This window comes from Silurus meridionalis, chromosome 1, assembly GCF_014805685.1.
Source record: "Silurus meridionalis isolate SWU-2019-XX chromosome 1, ASM1480568v1, whole genome shotgun sequence".
Lineage (NCBI taxonomy): Eukaryota > Metazoa > Chordata > Actinopteri > Siluriformes > Siluridae > Silurus > Silurus meridionalis.
In genome coordinates this window covers 32,032,635-32,057,322 of record NC_060884.1, presented here as the reverse complement: position 1 = coordinate 32,057,322, position 24,688 = coordinate 32,032,635, and the positions used below count along the sequence as shown (strand labels likewise).

The 24,688-nt window shown below is 39.3% G+C and overlaps 2 protein-coding genes and 3 non-coding genes across 5 annotated transcripts; all 5 read right to left on the bottom strand.

Annotated features, from left to right (window-relative positions):
• Nucleotides 1-1,997: 1,997 nt before the first annotated feature.
• trnaf-gaa lies at nucleotides 1,998-2,070 on the bottom strand. The gene has a single exon. It is a non-coding gene; the product is annotated as a tRNA-Phe (tRNA).
• Nucleotides 2,071-2,271: 201 nt separating this feature from the next.
• On the bottom strand, nucleotides 2,272-2,344 carry trnaf-gaa. The gene has a single exon. It is a non-coding gene; the product is annotated as a tRNA-Phe (tRNA).
• A 1,068-nt stretch (nucleotides 2,345-3,412) lies between these two features.
• Nucleotides 3,413-3,485, bottom strand: trnaf-gaa. Its single transcript has one exon. It is a non-coding gene; the product is annotated as a tRNA-Phe (tRNA).
• A 13,779-nt stretch (nucleotides 3,486-17,264) lies between these two features.
• LOC124396105 (G-protein coupled receptor 22-like) lies at nucleotides 17,265-17,777 on the bottom strand. Its single transcript, XM_046865131.1, has one exon. It carries the CDS (start codon nucleotides 17,601-17,603, stop codon nucleotides 17,265-17,267), a length of 339 nt encoding a protein of 112 aa, XP_046721087.1. The 5' UTR covers nucleotides 17,604-17,777.
• Nucleotides 17,777-23,312, bottom strand: LOC124396030. Its single transcript, XM_046865012.1, has 2 exons — nucleotides 23,039-23,312; nucleotides 17,777-19,461 (listed from the first exon to the last, which is right to left on the bottom strand). Exon 2 carries the CDS (start codon nucleotides 19,384-19,386, stop codon nucleotides 17,794-17,796), a length of 1,593 nt encoding a protein of 530 aa, XP_046720968.1. The 5' UTR covers nucleotides 19,387-19,461; nucleotides 23,039-23,312; the 3' UTR covers nucleotides 17,777-17,793.
• Between the last annotated feature and the right edge of the window lie 1,376 nt (nucleotides 23,313-24,688).

The following is a 24,688-nucleotide window of genomic DNA, read 5'->3' as shown; positions in this document are numbered from 1 at the left end:
CCTACTGTATATGTACAAGGCTCGGTACTTGGTCCCCTCCTTTTCTCCCTCTATACCCATGTTCATGCATCTTTTCTTTCCCTCCCTTAGATACCACAGCTCCTGCTAAGATCTCGAAATGCTTGACGGACATATCTTCATGTATGATGCTCGCAACCTTGGGGTAACTATTGACTATCAACTGTCTCTCTCCCTGGATGTTGCTAATGCATCTCATTCTTGTCGATTTCTTCTCTACAACATCTGAAGGATTCAACCATTTCTGTCCACACAGGCTGCTCAGGTGCTTGATTAGTCTCTTGTCATTTTAAGACTTGACTACTGCAACTCTCTGCTGGCAGGTCTTCCCCTGAACGCTATTCGTCCACTGCAAATTATCCAAAACGCAGCTGCACGATTTGTTTTCAATCTGATCCAGTTCTCTCACACCACCCCACTGCTGCTCCTTCCACTGGCTTCCAGTAGCTTCATGTATTAGATTTAAAACTCTGATGTTTGCCTAGGCAAAAAATGGACCAGCACCATCTTACCTCAGAGACCTCATCACATCTCGCACTGCACCACGCTGTCTGAGATCCTCCAGCACTGCTCGACTGGTACCACCTTCTCTCAGAATGAGAGGTAAGTACACTTCAAGGCTCTTCTCTGTTCTGGCACCAAGGTGGTGGAATGAACTCCCCCTAGATGTCCGTACAGCGGAGCCCCTGGCGTCTTTAAGCAACGGTTGAAGACCTTCATCTTCCTGAAACACTTAAATTAGCACTTTCCAAGTTTGCTTTGTTTAAAAAAATAAAAAACTCGAGTTTTAGCCTGATTTATCTTAAGTTTATAATCTGGCGTACCAGTGTAGATTTAATCATTGCTAGAGACTCAAATAACTTTTGAGTAACGCTGTGGACACGAACGTCTGCTAAATGCCACAAATGTAAATGTATTATACAGAACAGTGTGGAACAGTGAACTGTATACAGGAATGTGCTTGTAAATACAGACAAAATGAACACAAAAGGCTATACAAAACAGAAATAGCAGCAATTAAATGATGTGCAGAAAACTGCATGTAAACATTATATGTGATAATAGAAGAATATAATACGGGTGGTACTGAAGACATGGATTTGCATTTTGATGTAATATAGCAATTAAATGAGTTTAGTTTTCACAAATATTCTTGCATGCATTTTTAGCAATTAAAATGAAAATAAAATATAAAAAGGGGACAAATTACTTGTTTATTTGAAGTGTTCTCTCTCTCTCTCTCGTATAGCATAAGGCATGTATATAGAAAAGAATATGAATAACAGTGAAAATCTGTGATATTCTGTAAAGCAGTTGTGGATGCGTATTTGCATATAGTGTCCCTTGATTTCACCTTTTAGAAAACATTTTCCATTTACACAAATTAGAATGCATGTAAAATAGTAATAATACAAAATAATGAAGTAGTTGATGCATTTGCATAAAAGAAGAAATGGATGAACATGAATGTTGAATTATGTCTAATAAAGAAAACGAGCTTCGTGTGCAGCCTTAAAGCAATTACACAGATGCATTATGAACAAACACATTTTTAATGAAGCAATTCAAGAAACCAAAATGAAGCAGAAAAAAGGTTCTGCATGCACACTATTAGAGACAGTCATGCAAAGGCACGTTTGTTGCTTACTGTGTAACAGCGCCCTCTTGTGGTTAATGTAAATGTATTACAGAAAAAATAAAGAAGTCTAGGATGGAATGGTCACTTTATTCATCTCAAAAGGAAATTCACATATTATATATATATATATTTAAGAAGGAAACTGTGTGACGTGGATGTGGGAGTGCAGTATAGCATGAACGTATTTGATCTATCCAAAATTTTGGTGAGTTGAACATTAATAAAATGCGTAACAAGAATAATGGGATTAAAGTACCAGTGTGTATAAATATAAATAACGGATTTTGGTAGAAGAACCAGACCCACAAAAGAAACCCGTACCTATATGGGTATTTTCAACTGCCGAAACCCGGGATCGAACCAGGGACCTTTAGATCTTCAGTCTAACGCTCTCCCAACTGAGCTATTTCGGCGTGCGAACTGTGTTTAATTTACGTCCCCTTAGGGGGCGTCGAGTGTCCTCATTTAAAAAATGCATTTAAATTCATTAGAAATAAAGTAGTCGTGTTCGTAAAGTTTTTTAACTATTAAATAATATATTTTTTTATTTTAAATTATAATTTTAAATAATAACTTAAATTAATTAGTAAGAAAAAATATCCGTTATCACCAGCTGCCGAAACCCGGGATCGAACCAGGGACCTTTAGATCTTCAGTCTAACGCTCTCCCAACTGAGCTATTTCGGCGGTGTGCTGTGGTCCCTCAGTCTTAAGTATCTCCATCAAACTGCAGCGTTATAAACATTACAGTACAGAAGACAAATGGAGGAACGGAGAGAAATCAGCGAGGAGCGAGGAGAAGATTCAGGACAAAGAAAATGACAGAAAGTTTCCAAAGTTTGAGCTTTTCTGTTGTGCTTTGCACTGCTGTCACATGATTGGTTAATTAGATAACTGCATAACTGTACAGGTGTATGGATGGTGAGTATATGTTAAAAGCCATATGTACAGCTATGAAGGGATATACACCTACATAGGAAGCTGTTGCTCAATTCTCTGGGTTACTGTTTGAAAGGTCAAAGGTCAACCCCAGCCATTAGTGTTGCACAAGCCAGTGCACTCTTAGTGCTGGGCCCAAGCCTGGATAAATGGAGAGGGTTGTGTTAGGAAGGATATCCAGCGTAAAAACGTGGGCCAAATCGAACATTCGGATCATGAACGCGGATGATCCGCTGTGGCGAACCCTACTGGGAGAAGCTGAAAGAAAGTTTTACTGTTTGAAGGGTCATGGGTTCAAACTCCAGTATCACCAAGCCATGGCATGTAACATGTGCTCTGACCCCGGCTTCCTACAACACTGGGATATGCGAAGAAATAACTATTTCCCTGTGTGATCTGGGGTTAAATACACGATTGTAAAGAATCTGTTTGTATGCTGTAGCATGAACATTTTCACTCATTGGAAATAAAATAACCAGAAACCTTCACAAAATTTCAAGAGCCCTGAGCTCATTGACCTCACTGTACATGTCCAGTGAAATGGAATTGAATGTTCAACAAGAGTTAGTATGTAAATTATACATTCAAATGATATATATTTATATATGTAGTCTACACTTCAGCCAAAATTAATGTATTTTCCTAGTAGGAAACCCACTTTTATGTAATCGTAGGGGGCGTTGTGTGTCGTCATAAAAAAATTGGCGGTGGAAAGGAAAACGTATTATGAATAAAGTAGTTGTGTTTTTGAAGTTTTTGAAGCTTTAGGATAAAATAAATTTGTAAAAACAAACAAAAAAAATCCTTATACCCAGCTGCCGAAACCCGGGATCGAACCAGGGACCTTTAGATCTTCAGTCTAACGCTCTCCCAACTGAGCTATTTCGGCGGTGTGCCACTAAGCCGCTCTGCGACTTGACGTGGCTGAGCTGCTGCTGTGCCTCATCGCTGTTATAGAACAACGAAAATTGACTATGGAATATTTAGTAGAAAGAAAATGTTATGATTGGACTTATTGCACTGGTTGCATCGTGTCACGGTACAACGCTGGAATTCACCGAGCTCCTGAGAGCGACCCATTCTTTCACTAATGTTTGGAGAAGCGGTCTGCATGCCCACGTGCTTGATCTTATACACATGTAACCATGGAAGTGACTGGAAAAATTAAGTTTAATGATTATAGATTATATATACAGTATACAGGATGTACAGTATGTATAGTATATATAGATACAATATACATGATGTACAGTATGTATAGTATATATAGATACAATATACATGATGTACAGTACGTATAGTATATATAGATACAGTATACATGATGTACAGTATGTATAGTATATATAGATACAGTATACAGGATGTACAGTATGTATAGTATATATAGATACAATATACATGATGTACAGTATGTATAGTATATATAGATACAGTATACATGATGTACAGTATGTATAGTATATATAGATACAATATACATGATGTACATGATGTACAGTATGTGATGTATATATAGATACAGTATACATGATGTACAGTATGTTTGGTATATATAGATACAGTATGTATAGTGTATATATAGATAAAGTATACATGATGTACAGTATGTAATGTATATATAGATACAGTATACAGGATGTACAGTATTTTTGGTATATATAGATACAGTATGTATAGTATATATAGATACAGTATACAGGATGTACAGTATTTTTGGTATATATAGATACAGTATACTGGATGTACAGTACGTATAGTATATATAGATACAGTATACAGGATGTACAGTATGTAATGTATATATAGATACAGTATGTATAGTGTATATATAGATAAAGTATACATGATGTACAGTATGTAATGTATATATAGATTCAGTATACAGGATGTACAGTATGTAATGTATATATAGATACAGTATACAGGATGTACAGTATTTTTGGTATATATAGATACAGTATGTATAGTGTATATATAGATAAAGTATACATGATGTACAGTATGTAATGTATATATAGATACAGGATACAGGATGTACAGTATGTAATGTATATATAGATACAGTATACAGGATGTACAGTATTTTTGGTATATATAGATACAGTATGTATAGTATATATGAATACAGTATACATGATGTACAGTATGTAATGTATATATAGATACAGTATACATGATGTACAGTATGTTTGGTATATATAGATATATATGGTGAATGTAAATGTATTACAGAAGAAAGAAGGAAGTCTATGATAGATGGATGGGTCACTTTATTCACCTCAAGGAAATTCACATTTTACAGGAGCACAGAGTAATGCACATTAAACTAAACATAAGAAGAAATAAATATATAGACAAATATATAAAAATAAGGAAACCATGTGATGTGGATGTGGGAGTGCAGTAGAGCATGAACATAGTTGATCTATCCCGAATTAAGGTGAGTTGAACATTAATAAAATGTGTAACATGAATAATGTGTTCACAGTTCCAGTGTGTATAAATATAAAATTCTGTATAAATAGCAGATTTTGGTAGAGCTATTCAAGTTCAGATAATGGCTCCTGCGCCTGGCTTAGGAAGCCGCTTTTGAATTCGTTTGATGGTCAGGAACCTGTATGTAATTTTCTCTTAATGCTTCTAAGCAGCTGCTGAAACCAAGAATCGAACCAGGCACTTTTATATCTTCAATCTAACGATCTCCCAACTGATCTATTTTCCTTTGGTTTCGCATTCGACTGTTGGCTCACTGAAGTGGATCCCGATGTGGTCTTTTGCTGTTGTAGCCCACCCACCTCAAGGTTTAATGGTTTGTGTGATCTGAGATGCTTTTCTGATCACCACAGTTGTAAAAAGTGTTTATTTCAGATACTGTATCTTTCCTGGCATCTTCACGTGTAAAAACAAACAGCGTGTGGTGTCAGTGATTTGCCTCTAGAGGCCGCTCTCATTATGACAGCGAGAGCCGGAAAAACTATCGGCATGGACCTCTAGTGCTTCAGCTCATCTGTATAATGCAAAATGCTACAAATGAGCTGCTTCTATAATCATAAAACTATGCCCTGCTCGTCCCAAGGGTCTTATTTATAATCTGCTTACACTGAACATCCTGTGAAGATACTCAGCATTTCATATATCTTTGCTCTTGTCCACTTGGTTCCTTTTCAGTCTGGCTCCTCTCAAGTAGGTCTCAGTGATGTACACGGATGTAAATATAAATCTGTTTTTCTGTAAAGCCGCCTTGTGGCAAAGTCTGCTGTTGAAAGCAATGAATAAATAAAACAAAAGCTTTGCAAGGAAGGATTTTTGTAGCCTGGAGAGAGGAGAAGAAATAATCAGAGGAGCATTTATATCATTTTAGCAGGATGTGTTATACCTCCACTTATTTTGCCTGTCAGTGTGCAATTTCCTGTAATATAGGGTTTGTAATGTAACATAATTTTTTTGCCTGCAGAAATTCTGCCCACAATTGGAGCTTATCCTGTTTTTGATGCTTTAGAGCACCACATGGTTCCTCATTCCACCACCCCCACAGCATCTCTCTTCTCTCTCTCTCTCTCTCTCTCGCTCTTTTCTCCAAGGTGACTTTCTCCCACAGAGGCAGATGAACGAAGAGAGAAAGAGGGAGGGCTACATTAAAGAAACGAGGAGAAAGATGACAGGAAATGGAAAGGATGATATCGAAAAACGCCATTCGTGAGAGTTTGAACCGTCTGAATGAAGTCTGGGGTAATATTTAGATCAGATCCATCGAGTAATCATCTCTGATTTCTGTCTCCTGACTCTCGTTTACTTTCCATGTCATGGCTCAGCAATCTGGGAGGGATAGACAGGAGGTGAGGGAGGTGAGAGAAGAGTGCTCATGCCCATCCTGCAGGTGTTTGTATATATAGAATGATGTAATGTCCTCAGTGAAACGTCTTCTTTCCCTCACCGTGGGTGAAGATGTATTTTAAGCTTCGCTAATCAAACATTCAGGATGCAGCTGTCATCATGTCATCATGCCATCATGCCCACAGACACATCCGGCATCATTTACTATTATAAAGCTGCCATTTTGGCGATTTATTTTCATGTATGGCAAAATTTTTGTGTTTTTTTGCCTTTATTTTGCCTTTTTGCTATTTTTTTGGTCAGAGATGATTTGAGAAGGCACTGAAGTGGATGAAGTGTGAGGTGAGAATATTACCCTCAGCTGAGACCTCATGTTATCAGATGTTCAAGATCAAAATGGTAATTTTCTGAATCCAAGTGCAGCTTTTACAAACCCTGTACAAAAGATTTAAATGAATTGTAATGCATCATAATATAAATGCGTAATTTAAATAAATAAATACAAAAATTTAAATTAAAGGTTGTACAATTTTTGTTTGCAAATAGCATATTTTTTAAATTTTAATATAAAAAAGTCTAAAGTTACATACAGAAATAATAATTTATAATATTTTATACATAGAAAATAGAATAAATTAAATAAATGCAATACACTTTTTTCTATTATATTGATTAAATTTAGTAATAAATTGAATTGGCACAAACTAAACTAATTAAATAAGTAAATAAATGGAAAAATTCAGTTAAATAATTAACATTTGTTAGACCCTGTTTGGGTAATACAGATGTGTGTGTAAGTGTGCGTGTGTTTTACATTTCATATTTAATTTTCGAAAGATATAATCCACTTAACTGTTCTATTTATTTTACCACACTTCATTCCTTCCATCCTTCATTTATTCACTCCCTCGATATGTGAAATTGTCCGGATTTTCTCCGGAAATTCTTGAAGCTGGACCTTAAACGCTGTTAGCGACTGTTAGCCACTTCCTGGATAGCAGCTAACGCTAGCGCTGTGGTTTCTTTAGTGTTTTCATGAATGTTTAAAACAAATCTTATGTACAGGACTGAGTGAGCAGCAACAGTGACAATGTGCTGCCTCTAGTTTCTTTTTGTTAACCCTGCCATTGTGTATGTACTTTCTGTCCACCACTTAATACATTTCTGAGGGAACTGCAGTATCTCAAAACAGTGACTACACCCCTTACATTTCAACCATTGTAGTGTATCTTCTGAAGGGACAATCATATTGAAATAAAACTTGGATATATTTTAGTTAATGTGCAGGTTGTGTAGCAGTACAGATTTACTGTCCTCTAAAAATAACTCAACATACAGCCATCATTGTCAAATAACTGCCAACAAAAGTAAGTACACCCTTAGTGATAACAGCTGTATGCGGTGTAAACATGCAAAGCCACACGTCCTGTTCATCATGTTCATGTTTTTGTCTGCTTGACAGGACAAATTTGTGTATCTTCAATTAGAGCAGTTATACTGTGCTGCTTTGAGTAAAATTCTTTTATACTGATCGCTGGATGTTCAACATGCACCTCATGTTAAAGAATTAGAATTGTTGCCTTCCACATAGATGCCGAGACTGTAAGAAGATCAGTATCACCCTGATCCTGAGTTACAGTACAGTGGTCAGGGTCATACAGAGGTTTTCCAAGCTGAAAATTTCATTAAAAAACACCACATACCATTGTGTGCCTCCAACTTCTGCTGAATGTTCCTCTGTATTCTGTGTTTGTTTTTGGCACACACATTTAATCACATACAGGCCGTGACTGAAATGTATTCAGTAAAACTCTATATCTGAGCTGTTCAGGGCTGAAAATATACCTTTAAAGCCATCGAGAATGTTACACAGACTGTTTAAATGATTGACACAGTCTAAAGGTTTGACTGCACTGCGCTCTGTGTGTGTGTGTGTGTGTGTGTGTGTGTGTGTGTATTAGTAGGACAGGAACCTGCTATTATTAAATTGCTATTATTATTACCTGCTTTTTATTATTATTCGATTGCTTATGGAACTTTCAAATGACTTATAAATTATTTATTCGTTTTTATTCTATTATTCGATCCATTTTGATTTTATATTTTTTCTAACATTATTATTATTATTATTATTATTATTATTACTATTATTAATATTATTATTAATATTATTATTATATACATATCTAGCACCTTGGGAACATTTGCAGACACACTACAGTGAACTTGGCAGTGAGCCAGCTGTTCTTGATGACTCAGCCGAGGGCTCTGACTCACTGAAAACTCACCGTGGTCTTCATTACTACAATACACATGGAGTAGCACAGAACACAGTGTCCAGGATTCACATATCCAAGTGACCCACCAAAGCAAACCAGAAATGGCCAAATAATCAATTGAATCTGTCATTCAGGGGTTTATTATTGTCATTAAATGGCCACAGGACATCTAGAAATGAAACCTAATCAGATTATTGTGAATATGTTGCTGCTTTGCACACACGTCTTATCAATAGGAATAAGAGGAGCGAATCAATCACAGTTTCATGTATTACAACAATAACCTCACTGCTTCATAATATTCATTTTAAACCCACCTCGTCCATATAGAGATGTGACAGGGATAGATTCCACGCTGTGGTGTTAAAGTGATGGACAGCATTTTCTTGACCTGACTTTCGACCGTTTACAGCTGCTCCTTCATACTGTTTATTCATCTGTTTGAAAATTTATAGCTTTTCCTCTGGAAAACTGGAGACTCCTTCAAGGCTTTTCCAAGGCTTTCACTTGTCACATATACATTACAGCAGAGTGAAATTCTCTCTTCTCATAAGCCAGCTTGTCTGGAAGTTGGTTTCAGAGCTTGGGCCAGCTATGATAAAGCACCGTGATAAAGCTCAGGGCCAGCTATGATAAAGCACTGCATAAATGGAGCAGAGAGAGTTAGGGGCCTTGCTCAAGGGCCCAACAGTAGCAGCTAAGTGATGCTGGCGCTAAACCCCCAATCTCCCAGCCAGTAATGTTGCTGTTTAATACCTTGAACAGAATATAGAATATATAGAGCATCTGCCACACAAGTTCCTGTGTAAGCTGATAAAGTAATAGAAAGAAAGGATGGTCTGTACTGGTTAAATGTACTTTACAGCACAGTGAAATTCTTTCTTTGCATGTCCAAGCGATGTCAGGAAGCTGGGGTCTGAGCACAAGGTCCCCAAACCTTCCGTCTAATTTGAATCAAGAAGTTTATTCAGAAGTTTATTATCATCATTTTCATTTCAATACATTTTTGTTCAGTTTAAGAGCAGAATACAGAAATAATACAGAAATAAATTAAATCTGTTAATATTCATTTTAGCTTTCATAAATTAGTCCCCTATAAGTAAATCCATAATGAGCGAGCCAGTGAGGACTGTGGCAAAAAAAAACCTCCCTGAGATAATATGAGGAAGAAACCAGAGTATGAGAGGAACCAGGATTTAGTAGGGAACCCATCCTGATCTGGGTGACATCGAATGTCCACTCATTATAGTATCATTGTTGAGGTTATCAGCTGTTCACTGATGGACACTGGAATGTGAAACTGTTCATGGCAATTGCAGCCATGAGTCATTGTAGGAAACCGTTTATATTAATTACAGACCAAATCCATCTTCCTGGTTCTTGAGTTTAACCTCCAAAATACCCTCATGCATCTTTAAGGCTGTTCATGTGGAGAACATCTTCAGCTGCACAAAGTGGTGTCCAATTAACGATAACTCCTTTTAGAGGTATCCAGCAGGTCCAGAAAGAAGAAAGTGACAGAATCACTGGTACCTCAGTAGCATCTTATACACTACAGTACACAGCAGAGAGAAAACAACGTTCCTCCACGACCAAGGTGCTACATAAAATGACAGAAATGTACACAAAATGATGCAAAAAACAAAACTAACAAGAACACACCTGTGCAAACAGCAATCAGGGCAAAAGAACACACCACTATGAGGCAATAAAAACATCCCTTGGCCAGTACAGTAAATGTGCACCAGTATGTAACTGATGAATGTCAGTAATGAAAGGATTTTGATTTGTAAAAAAATGAAAAGAAAATGACTTTCCCTTGTCTAGTGATGTCCTTTGATGCTTTTAGCACCTTGGACTGGGTCTTCATCACTGTGTCTCAAACAGGTCTCTGGTAAATGTCAGAGCATGTCATCAAACATTAATATATGTTAAGGTTATTAAAGTGCACCCGTGGAGTGCCTCCATCATTACTGATAACAAGGATAAGTGAGGACCTGCACTTTACTCTGCACAGTGACTGTGTTACAGTCACAGCGATAATAACGCTTCAAAGATTAAAACACACCTCTAACGGAGAGATTACATAGCTGACCATTTTACTAATTAAAGAGACGTCCTACTGAGGGGCTCAGTCACTGAAATCGATCAGCTTTGTGAAGGCATTGGTGTTGAACTGGAACACAGGAGGGATTTCAGTGGCCTCTTTGACTGAGCAGTTAAAAAAATTTAATTGGCTCTAATTAGTTGAATGAATCTGAGAACAGCGTAAAAACTGGCTCCTCAACTGTAACTAGAAACATATAAGCATCAATTCTGAACAAAAGATCTTCAGTAGCAAAATGTAATTTTTTATACAGAAAGAAAATAAGAGGTGGTATAAAAATGTTCGAGACTAATGGTGCTAATCGGTGCTATTCTCATCAAGGACGGCAAGTTAGAACAAAGAAAAACATCACTGAAAGATGGCAAGAGATCAGGAAGACCTTCAATGAGCTCAACCCCCCCGAAAATGTCAAAACCATTCAGCAACTTGTGCATAATGATCATCAGAGAACAATCCACATAATCTCACTTCCACACCCACCCTACTCACCAGATTTGACTCCTGTGGACCTCCTGAAGATGAAGATCCAGCTAAAAGGTTGCCGTTTTGACACTATTGCAGAGATCCAGTGTGAAACGCAGAAGGTGCTTGACACACTTCAAAAGGGAAGACTTCCAGGACACATAAAAGTGGCAGAAATGCTGGGAGGTGATAGTGTTTAAACGTAGGTAAATCAAGTACATTCATGTAAACAGAGCAAATCTGGAAACTTTATCTTATATGTTCATTTTGCCACTGAAGATCCATCTTTACAATAAATCTTGATTTTGAGATATATATATATAATGGATAGTTTTGTCATTAAATCTAAATGGTTATTCCATATTCAGGCAGGTCAAACTAGAGGTTTATAAAATAGCATTCAAAATATTTGTATTTAAAATCTTAATTTACAAATTTTTGTGTGTATTTTAGCAAAACGCTTCCAATTATTTGCCTCAGTTATACTTAAACTTTACGTAGCTTTGTGTTGTGTTGTAGCTCTATGTTGATTAGTGTAGCACCAGGATTCTGGAGGAACGTTGTCTCGTTTTTACTGTGTACTGTGTACCACTGTGTATAGTAGAAATGACAATAAAAAGCCTCTTGACTATTGACTTGACACGAACTTCAAGTGAAAGCATGTGACTTCTCTATTTCTGAAGAAAACGTTATGGACAAAAATGATTGGGACACCTGACTTCTCCAGCCGTATGTGGTTCTTCCTCAAACAATGTTGCCACACAATTGTTAGATTAGATGTCTTTGGATACTTCCATCACTTAAACTAGGAGATCCAAACCTGTTTCAGCATGACAATGCCCCTGTGCACAAAGCCAGCTCCAAGAAAATATGCTTTACATGGGCTGGAGTGAAGGATCTCCTGCTGTAGAACTTCAAGCCTATTGAACATCTTCTAGATGAATTTTTCACACTAATTGCACCCCAGGCCTCCTCACCTCACCTCACCTCACCTCACCTCACCTACATCAGTACTTGGCTTCTTCTAACACACCTTGTGGCTGAATGTATCTCCACAAATCTCCACTAAATCTAATGGAACAAGCTTGTTTGCTGAATACTGTCCCCTAATTGAAGTAGCTTTTTTGTTGGGTCACCATTTGCACACCATTGCATGAATGACTGTCTGACACATAATATACGAATATATTTATGATTACCAGTCAAATGATTAATCAGTTAGAAACTAGTTGCTATGAATACAGGTGCCATCAGTCGTCTTGTTATGACTTGTTTGTAATTGTCATGCAATTATCAGTCATTCGCAAACTGCTGAACATTAAACTGTTGGTTACTTTAAAACTAACCTTTATCTGGGAGATCACAGGGATATTGTATGTGAATATTTGATCTGTTAACTGTGTTCATATGTCAGATTTATTGCGTGACTCTGCCAGAGAAAATTTGTTGCTATTAAACATTGTTATTTAATCAACTGTCAGTGTAATGGCAAAGGAACAGATCAAATACGCCAATTAATGGACGGTTTGTGAAAAAATTTCATTCTCACTTGTTAAGTATTTTTAAGTATTTTGTTTTTATTAAAAAATTTAAGTTTAATATAAGTTAAGGTATTTGGTGTTTAATATAAAAATGCATTTTGATGTATTTGATGCATTTTGATGTATCTTTGCCGAACCCTGGCTCCAGCTGTACTGTTCCAAGCTCTTATTTTTCCTCAATCAAATCCCATTTATCAGTGACAGGCACAGTGATTTTCTTTCTGCAAGAATTTCTCCTCAATTTGCCAAACATGTTCTTAGTCAGTGATCCGTGATTTATGAAGTCAGCAAACTGCACCTTTCACACTTATGGTGAGCCACAAAGCAGCATAGCTCACACAAAGCAAGTACTTACATAAGACACCTGTGATTTTTTTATTTTAGAATCCCAGCAATGTAGGAAGGGTCAGCTATGTTACAGCACCCCTGGAGAACAGAGGGTTAAGGGTCTTTCTCAAGTTCCCCAAAGGAGCCCTAACCCTAACCCTAACCCGACCTTCCGATCAGTAACCCAAAGCCTTGGTTTACATTTGGCACCATTTGGCAATTGCCTTCCTCCAGAGCCATTTTTAATTATCTCCGTTATACAACTGGCTAAGGGCCTTGCTCAAGGGCCCATAAGTGGTGGCTTGGTAGTGTTGGGATTTAAACTCATCACCTTCCCTCATGAATGTCCAATGCTTTTACTACTGAGCTACAATTTCAAGGTGGTTTTACACAGACTTTTGGAGTTCACACCAGCTCATGTGCACGCTTTTATTAAAGCAACAGGGGGCGGATTTAATACTAAACAATTCAGTAAATATCTTTTTAGCTTTGAAATTACATTTACACAGCGTCCTGCTTTTTTTAAATATTTTATAAGCGCTTGTCTGTGACCTTGTATCTGTCCAGATCTGCCGTGTCAGTGTTTTTCCTCCATCCTCTTTTGAGAAAATTACAGGCTGGATGAATGACCTGCTTTATTCACAAATCAGCAGATGTCTGATCGTTTTTGTCCTGTCGGGATCAGATACACCTCTGTACTTTTCTATGCAGATGCCACTTAATACTGGAAATACAATATTCTGGCGCTGCTTTGTTTATTTAGTCTAGTGACCTTGCATTTTTTACTTCATACTGTCGCTAGAACGCTGCATCTCTCCAAACTGAAAACTCCACTCCAGGGTTTCTGTGGACACTTGGATGCTTGGATGTTGTGAATACATAGTCATAGGCCCATGTGATGCAAACATCTGGGTTCTTAGAGAATGCTGAGGAGACTTGCAAAAGGTATTAATTGTAGAGATTAAAGAGATTTTTTTCTATTAAAAAATTAAAAAATTAAGCATTTATTATATCACTTTAATGATTTTTCAGAGACACATGTACTGTATTTCACAGAAGTAAATACACTCCTAACATTTCAGCAACCATTTTATTATATGTTTTCAAGGGACAATAGCATAAAAATTAAACTTGTATATATTTTAGTGTATTCAATGTGCAATTTGTGTAGCAGTACAGATTTACTGTCCTCTAAAAATAACATCATACAGCCATTATTGTATAAATAACTGGCAACAAAAGTGAGTGCACCCTCAGTTAACATGTCAAAACTGTGTCAATATTTTGTGTAAGCACCATTCATATCTAGCACTGCTCAATAACTGACCATAAAGGCTGAATGTTGAGTTATTTTTAGAGGACAGTAAATTTGTACTGTTGTACAAACTGCACATTGACTACTGTCGAAACTCAGAACCCGTTTCTGAGCACACACTCTAGATAAAGTTGATTCGAATATTTTTCTCGACACACTAAAATATATCCAAGATTCATTTCTATAGTATTGTCCCTTGAGAACATATACTACAATGGCTGCTGAAATTTGAGGGGGTGTACTCACTTTTGTGAGATACTGTATGTTCCTTTTGTTTCTACACAACAAACTCAGTCATGTAACTGTATGAAGATCTACTCTGACCAAACAAATATATAAATGTCCAGATGTTCCACCTTATTTTCATTGAAAAATCTTCCCTTCAGGAAGAACAGCTTCACACACACTTGGCATCCTGACTGTTCGTTTCTACAAACATTCAGCTGGAATACTTTGCTTGAAAAACTTTTCAGTAGTTGGAGATTTCTTTCTTGTGATCCAGTTCAATAGGATTTAGGTGCAGTGACTGGGCAGGTCATTCCATGATAGATATCACTCCAGATGACTGTTTGCTCTCTAAATATCGCTTATAAAAGTTCATACGCTTCGGCTCATCGTCTTGTGGTGAAGTCGGTTCCAATGAGCCGCAGTCCAGTCCAGTCCATGGTTGCCATCTTGGTTCAGGATTCCTTTCACTTTCAGAAATAAGTCTCCAACCTTCCCTGATGCAAAACAACCCTAAACTATTAAGCTTCCACATTAATGACTGTGGGGGTGAAGGAAGTCTGATCACATCTTCTCTCCTGTTCTCTGTCTTATACAAGTTCCTCTGTTACAGAGACAAAAATTTACAATTTGGATGCCACAAAACTTTCTTTCATTAATTTACTGTCCAATTCTTGTGTTTTTTCCTTTAACCTTTATTTAACCTTTACAAACGCGCATGTCTCTTTGTTTACTTTCTTTTGGCAGCTACTGTAACACTGTAAACATGACAATGACATTTCTACCAGTTGTGGTTACCTCTTGCAATACCACAATCCAAAATGTGTCATTTCATTTCCATTATAAGTGGTTATGAAGTCAATAGAATTTTTATTCTTTTCTCAGTACATGTAAAAGTGCTGTAATTCTTCTCTGCTGTAAACACACATGATACTGTTATGGATAAATAATAGGTAAAAAATAAAAATAAAATAATGATTTTAACAAGTGTGTTGATGTTGGGTAAAAGCAGCCCAGCGTCTTTAATGAATTAAAGTGTAAACAGCGACAACCAAAGAAGTATATAACTTTATTTATAGAATTCAACATTATTGCTGATCTACTGCAAAATCCACAGTAATCACAAATGAATGGAAATCATCAAATGCTGTTATACATGTATATAGATACACAAGTACACATAGACCCTGTTGCATTTGTTTTACAAATTCAGCTTGAAGTCAGTCGTTAGAATCGGATCGTCGTTTATATTTACATCCCTGATCATGAACATCGATAATAAATCTATTGCACTCTATCAGGAACAAAAGTACAGGTAGTCCCCGAGTTACGATAGAGATGCGTTACGATGACCTCATCGTAGCTGGAAATATTGTAAGTTGAGACATGGCCTAGCCTACCCAGGAGTCTTAAAGAATGGTGATCAGTATGGGGAAGTGTACTGTAATTTGTTATTAATTTAAATTACAGTACATAACTTGGCAAAACAGAGCACTTTTCAGTACCGTATTGGATAAATTATACTAGAGCTGAAACGATTCCTCAAACAACTCAAATAATTAGATTACAAAAATGCATCGAAGCAATTTATTTGCCTCACTGCTTCATTTAGTCCATTTAACTCTACATGGAGCACTGTGTTTCCCCACGGACCGTTATTACTGACGCACCACTCACTAAACTCTGGAGCGCTCTAACAGGCAAACACAAGACGCTGCAGAATGAAAAATGGACAGTGCAGTACAGTGCAGTGCAGGACAGTACAGAGCATTTACCCTTTTAAAAGTCATTTGAAATTGATTTTTATATATATTTTTTATTTACATATTTGTATTAGCATTTTGATGTAACATGGCAATTAAATGGGTTTAGTTTTCACAGATATTCTTGTGTGCAATTTCAGCAATAAAAATGTAAATTTTTCTAAAAAAGGAGAGACCCATCTTATTTTTTCTTGTATATTTAATATAGTTGTTTAATGAAGAAAAAGTACTTATTACTCGATTAATCGATGGAATAATCGGTAGAATACTTGATTACTAAAATAATATAAATGATACCGAATATATGTACGTGGCAGTGGGCACATGGACGAGCGCTGGTTCGCCAGTGGAGGGTGGAACATACACTGCTAGGGTTGCCTGCCACTCGAAACTAAATATTTGTACAAATTTGTTATATCCCTATCAAACCATCGTAACGCGGGGACCATCTGTACTAGTTGTAGATCTATTACACAGACGCAGGTTTGTATCATGTAAATAAATGCTACGCATCTCACGGTATATAATGCCAGTGTTAGAAGAATTCCTCCACATGAAAATCCTTTCATGCATGCCCTGGTTTATGAAATTATTGCCATCTGATCTGTGGCTATGGTTAATTAGATATCGCCCTGTGTTTTTCTCTCTGAGCTCGGTGTGCTTTGGAACATGTGCTTCTTATTATCGCTGTACAGAAGAAACTGTTGACATGCAATGTGAGATGATATCCCCGCCTTGTTCTCCACACCTCACACACACACTCTCACACTCTTACACACACACACACACACACACACACACAGCGCAGGTCGTCACTCACGGACTGCGTCCATTAGGCAGCGGTCAGTAGCATCGCTGCAGGTTGCCCTGTGCTTGCGGCGATTTCTCTGCTTTATCTGGGCCACGGTGTGCTGCGTGTTGTTGTTTCTGTTATGCAGCTTGCGTAGACGTGTGTGCAGGACTTTGCGCAGTTTCTGCCGTGTGAACGCGTACAGCAGCGGATGAAGCACCACTGTCCAGTAAGCAAGCACTAGGAAACAGACCCTGAGGCGCTCCAGCCAATCAGAGGGTCCGATGGCCAGATGTAGGAGAGGTGTAATGGACAGAGGAGCCCAGCACAGGAGGAACGAGAGGACAATTATGACGGACATGCGGAAGACACGTTTTTGACGTTCCCTTCGGTCTCGGTGGCGTCTGACAGCTCGGCGAAGAGCCAAGATGGCTGACACCGAGGCCCCTACACCAACACTGGGTGGAGCAGGAGTAGCTGTGGGACCCAATGGAGTGGTGGATATTGCTGGACTGGGATTAAGTGGCAAGACTGTTGATGAGGCAGTGTGTTTAAGAGGTGTGGTTATGGTGGAGGGACCTGGGTTTGTAGGTAGGGGGTTGGTGAATGTGGAGGGGCTGGGGTTTGGAGGTAGGGTAATGGTGGATATAGAGGGGCTGGAGTTTGGAGGTAAGGGTATGGTGGATTTTAAGGAACTGGAGTTTGGAGGTAGTGTTATAGTGGATACCACTGGGACATGGCTTAAAATGATAGTTGAGGTGGAAGTAGATGGACTGGAATTTGGAGACACAAATATGGTGGATATAGTCGGCATAGGGTTCAAAGAGAAAGATATACTGGATATTGTGGGGTTGCAGTTTATATGGGTGGTTATGGGGATGTATGGGGTTAGAGTTTTGGTAGGTGGTTGTGGTCGATTCTGCTAAGTTATGGTTTAGAGGAAAGGATATGGTGGATGTATTGGGGTTAGGGTTTAGGTGGGTGATTATGCTGGATGTGTTTGAGGTATGTTTTTGATGAGTGGTTATTGTGGATATGTTAGGGTATAGATGGGTGTCGAAGGTGGAAGCATTTGGATTCTGGTTTAGAGTTGTGGTTAAGGTGGATAGAGTTGAAATAGGATTCAACGGTATTGCTCCGGATGATAAGCCTACATTTGAGGTCAGTGAAAACGGTGTGGTTGCAGTGGATGTGGTTGGGGTTGGACTCAGTGGAGTGTTCACTGATGGAGTGTTGGTCTCTGTGTTCATAGTCACTGTGGTTATGGTGTCTGAGGCCACAAGAGGTCCAGTGGAAAGAGGAGGAGGAGAGGCAGATACAGTCTTTGCTATGTGATCTGGTGACCTTGCAGACCTATTGCGACACTGCCAGGGGCGCTGGACAAGTTGTGTGGTGCCTTTTTGCACTCGTGCTGGATGTCCGATGCGAATGCGCAAGGCCCTCAGGATGCGTGAGTAAGTATACAGCATTACAGCTAGTGAGCACAAAAAGATAGGAGCCTGCAAAAAAAGATGAGCTTGCAGGGTCCCTACCAGTTGGGAACACAACAAAGTGCTATTTGAGTAAACAGGTGCTCCATCAGTTGTCTCAGAACCAAGCCCTGCCTCCACAAATGGCAAGACTGGCAAGGTTAAAGATACTACCCACACTCCAGCTAGCAAAAACGCCGCTCTCCTTGGGGTGAGCAGACGATTGGCAGGACGGACACTGATATCATAGCGATCGAGGCTAATGAGCAGAAGGTTCAGTGCAGTTCCTACACTGGCAAATGTGGCTGCTGATTCATGGAGACAGCAGAGCAGGACGTGATGAGGGCTGGAGGTTCCACCCAGAAGGAGGAGAATCGCAGTGATGGGCAGGCAGAGCAGACAGAGCAGCAGGTCAAGCGTGTGCAGGCTGAGAGTTACAGCATGGCTGACCGACTCGAGAAGGTTGCAGTGGCCACAGTACAACACCAACACTGTCAGGTTCCCGCCCACACCGAGCAGAAACTCCAGAAACAGCACAGCACTCACTGTGGCCCGGAAGCCGAGCCACTCCTCCTCGGGCTCAACAAGCCCCGAACCCACACCGTCATTAGACTGTAGAAGTGTGAGTTTGGGGCTCTCAGAAAAGCTGCCATCTGTCTCCATGGAAACAATCATGCACTGTCACACTCATTGCAAGCCACACCCATCTGTCACGCTTGACCCCCTCATATCATTGAGTGATTGACAGGCCTGGGAAAAAAGAGAGAGAAAATGATAGCTATTATAACATGATTTCAAGGAACATCAACTGTGGTCGCAGAAAGTGTGACATTGTCGTTAATGAAGCTTTTCTTGCGTGGATGTTATGGTGCGTGAGTTTATTAAAACCCGGAATGATAATGAACGTCACTACAGTCATAAATGTCAAAGATTCTCGGTTATTTGTAACAGATAATTAACCATGAACCCGATAACCATATATTTTTTTTATTGATATAGATTGACATAGAATATGCTCTATTAAGTATTTACATAAAACTAAAACAAAAAAATGAAAGAATAAAAAAGTTTTTGTGCATGTGGGTGCTTTATTATTTATAAAAAAATCAAATAAAAATTTATTTTATATTTTTTACTTTTAACATAATTCTTGAATAGAAAATTCAATTGTGTATATAAAATTATATACGTAGCTCATAGATGTAGTAGCGCAGTGGTTAAAGCTTTGGACTCTGAAATCGAAAGGTCACAAGTTTAAATCCAAGCACCACCAAGCTGCCACAGCTGGGCCCTTGAGCAAGGCCCTTAACCCTGTATAAGGGAGTCTGCCAAATGCCATAAATATGTGGTGCTTTTTCAAATGTCAAAAAATATGTCCATGAAAAACAATGAGATACATGACAATGCCTCTGTGCACAAAGCCAGCTACTTGAAGATGTGCTTTTATGGTTCGAAGTGGAGTTCATCCCTTCCCAGAAGAGTGAAGTTTGGTTAATATAACAGTAAAAGGGGACTCAATGTGCAATGGGATGTTCATAAAGCACATACCAGTCGTATGGTCAGGGGAACAAACACAGTCCCCATACAGGCCATGAGTTAAAATCCCAGCTACACCAAACTGCTGGGCCCCTGAGCAAGGCCCTGAAGCCCATAGCTGCTCAGTTGAGTGAATGAGATAAATATAAGACGCTCTAGATAAAGGCGTCTGCCAAATGGCGTAAACGTAAACACACAATTGGGAGGATGGATCACCAGTAGGAGCAGCGTTCGATTCGATTCGACAATGAGGTATTGATTTGGCATTGATGACAATGATATAAATCTTTTTGAAGCAGTTATACAAAACCTCTTGATGACCAGGGCATCTGTTTTATCCGGTCTCTATGATGCCACCAAAAAAAAGTCATTCTGAATTCACTTCAGAGCCATGCAGGTTTCTAGTAATCATATTGATTTGCATTTGATCCTAGCACGAAGATCACTGAAACGATATAGCAGTTTCAACGACAGTCCTGGGGACAGGAAGCGTCTTGGGAGCAGGAATCATGCGAGAACATTACGGGTTTTAGAACCACAGCGGTTCACGGCACCATTCCGAAAACGACTCCTTAAACAAATAAATAAATAAATAAGTTTGACTGGGGGCTGATCCCATTTCTATGATGGCTGTTACTATGGCAACTGGTCTGCAGGTTTAACCGTGCAATCGAAAGAAATGTTTAAAAAATAAAAAAGGAAAAGATAGAAAGCAAAAAAAAAAGCAATAAAAAAAAGAGCCCATCTGCATGTCCCTGAGTGCGAGTTTTATTGTGGGAGAAACGGAAACAGATCAGAACTTCACAACAGTTGGCACTCGTGTATATATAGATGTTGTATTTTTACATTTTTAATCTGCAGTAAATACAGTTCAGGGGATAAAGTCAACCTGTTCTACAGATGGCAAAAAAAAAAACCACATGATGGATGGCTGTCAGATGTGAGAAACTGTCAGCGAATTGGGCAGGAGCTGCTGAGAAACAGAAGGTGCAGGAAGCATGCAGAGTTGTAAATTCACAGGAGGCATATGTTTACATCTCCATCTCTTCATCCATCATCTTTTTCTTCCTTTCTCGAAATGGCTATCGTGCACAACTCGGTCCTCTCTCATCATTTCTCAATACATGATGCTAGATCTGTTTTTTTCTCCCCTCTTTCTGGACGATTGCTTGCAGAGGATCTCACTGTGCTAAAGGAAGACACACTCGGAGAAATCAGGGTTTCATCCTAAAACCGCACATTGCTCAATATGTGGTGTGGCTAAAAATAATGATATTGTAGATGTGCTGAAAATATGATATAGTTTGGTAGTGTCCCAAGTGTCCGTGACTCGGAGGAGGATTATCTGCTTACGTTTTCTGAATAAGTCGGAGAGGTTCTGAGAACAAGGATGAAGTCTTTCATTCAAATGCTGGTAAATAACATGTATGTGATGTTCAGAAAGAATCGGAATCACATGTATTTGTAGCCTCACGTCTTTTGTGCCAAAACGCGAATTAGATTTTTTTTGTTTACGCATTTTTACATCTATGGGATTTGTAGGACGCTCTTATCCACAACATACAATGATCTCATTTATACATCTGAGCAAAACAGAGGTTGATTTCCTTGTTCAGGGGCCCAGCAGTGGCAGCTTGGAGGTGTTGGGATATGCACTTACAAGGTTCTGGTCAGAAGCCAAAGTTCTAACTGCTGAGCTACAGCTTCCCTGGGACACCACATGGTGCCTCAACAAAATACGATCGCAATTATAGGAATTATTCAGAATAACCAATGTTATTAATTACCTTGTGAACATTTTTTCATCTATCATCATCTATAAACTCCTTCAAAGCTTCTGTGGATTTTTTTTCCAGAAATAAGAACCTGGTCAAATGAGACCAAATTCAGATTTTTCATTCATTCCTTCATCTACAGAATAATGTTTTGTCCTGGTCCACAATCCAGAGTTCTAGGAACACCAGCCGTGAAGTGGGAATACACACACACACACACACACACACACACACACACACACACATAATTACACACTCATTCATGTAGCAGGTCCTCCTGCCAGGATGTCCCTAGATGATGTGAGGAACCTGAAGGAAAACCCACACGGCACAGAAACTACAATAAGGTGTGAGACATCAGCTGCTAATTCCAGCACGGAGATTTTTACTCCGAACTGTGGCTGGACCGATTTGTGTTAGAGCACTTTAAAACATACTCTATGACGGCTCTCCGATTTAACCTCGTCAGAATATCAGCCAAAAGTTCCCTCAAAACACACAAAACAAGAGCAGATCACTCCTAATGGAGTATATCACATGCTTGAGAGTTCGAGGGGGATTAGGGTATGAATATGCATGATGGTCCTGATGCTACTGCTGCTGATGATAATGATGATGATGATGATGATGATGGTGATAACGATGCATGATTACGAAAGCCAACTTTGCATTCGTTTGAACACAAAATAATTACATGGGAAAAATATTTGGCGTAAAATAATAAAAATCTAGGGCACAAACAACAAAGAGGAGTGAGAGAAGGAGATTTCAGAAGTATTGGCACTCTGTATCGGGACTCTGTGCCTAGAGAGCACATCACACCCATTCACTCAGATTCATGCAGTCTATAGATACATCTAAACTAATCCTGCTTTTCCTCCAGTCCTGCAGCTCCACAGGCACCATCACCATGAGGTTCTGATCCAGCAGTCCACACAGCTGTACTGTCTTTATCATGATGCAAATGCACATAAATCTCTTTATATTTACATACACACACATACATTGCTACTCACCTTGTCCCGCGTGCCGCGTGCAAGTAGTCGCGTGGTCACGCGCCAGGGTCTCTCTCTCTCTCTCTCTCTCTCTCTCTCTCTCTCTCTCTCTCTCTCTCTTTTTTTACCCCCACCCCCTGCCCCATGCACGCGCGGCTGGGTTTTTACATGGCACTGCGGCGCGCCGGCGCTCCTCCTCGCGCCCGCTCTGCGCTCCAGCCCGTCCGCGCGCGCGTGACGTGACGTGACGCGAAGCCCTCGTGTCACGATCTCGCGCATCACGTCGCGCGAGCTACACCAGCCGGGGCACTTACGCCCCACGGCACGGGAGGCGCGCGCGTGCGTGCGTGCGTGCGTCCGCGTTTGCGCGCGCTCCGTGTTGGTTTATTTGTTGGTTCGAATGGTTTGTTTGATTGTTTTATTCAAATACATAACTGGGGTTGCAAGTACCCCCCGCTGTCGATTAGGCACGCGCAAGACACAAGCACACACACACACACACACACACACAGGCATGCACACACACGCGCGCGCTAGTCAATGCGCAAAGCCAATTAGCGCACGCGCAACGCACGCTTTTTATAATAACTCAACAAAAAATAAACCTTAGTGGCAATTCAAAGTCACCACGACATCCTTGTATGTTTTTTTTTTATTTGTATTTTTTGGAGGTAGGAGGAAACCAGGGTGGATTAAATATGGATAAAAACACAGAAAAACAAACAAACGTAAACATCAGTTATAGTAACAGGAATTTGGAGGAAACCAAATAACCTGGATAAAAAATACAGTAACACAAGAGAAAAAAACCTGCCAAACAAACCGAATATCCCAAACACTCTTACACACACTCTTACACACTCACATCTCATGTTCCTGGGAACAATTCAAATGGAACATCATACTAGCATGCTTTTACTGGAGCTAGAAGGAAACCAGAGAACACAGATAAAAACCAGGTAAAATAATATACAAAACAGAGGGAGGAAGTTGAACTCGGGATTGAGACCCTGCTGCGTCACATCGCCACCAAAACCAGCAAATAGGATTCTATAAATGAAACCCTGCACAGTGTGATTCAGTTTCTGCTCTAAAGAAACACAGTCTAATGAATAATTGCTGTTGTATGGGGAAAAGTCATGAAGACCAAGATCATTGAGAAGATGCACTCAGCTTCTAGAACCTCTATAAGAATGTCAAAAGAAGGAAGGAATGGAGATGATCTCCAAATTACCAATTCAAGATGTTCATTTCACACTCATCAGATGACTTTTCCAGCCACGTGAGGTTCTTCCACAAAGTTCGAGGAACAATGGATATTTTGCATGTGGTTGCATTGAATTTTCCCTTCACTTAAACTAGAAGATCCAAACCTGTTCAAGCAGGATAATGCACAAAGCCAGCTCCATGAAGATCTGCTTTGCATGGGCTGGAAGTGTGTGTGGAAGTTCTCCTGCTGTAGAGCTCTAACCCTGCTGAACACCTTTGGGATGAATGTGAACACTGAGTGCACCTCGGGCCTCCTCACCTTCTCACCTACATCAATACCTGACTTTACTAACAACCTTGTGGCTGAATGAGCACAAATCTCCACAAGATCCAGTGGAACATCTTCCCAGAAGAGTGGAGGATATTATGAGAGAAAATGGGAAATCGGATGTTAAAAAAAAG

Coding starts and splice junctions, on each gene's coding strand:
- LOC124396105 (XM_046865131.1), bottom strand. CDS start 17,603: ATGTCCGTCATAATTGTCCTCTCGTTCCTCCTGTGCTGGGCTCCTCTG.
- LOC124396030 (XM_046865012.1), bottom strand. CDS start 19,386: ATGATTGTTTCCATGGAGACAGATGGCAGCTTTTCTGAGAGCCCCAAA.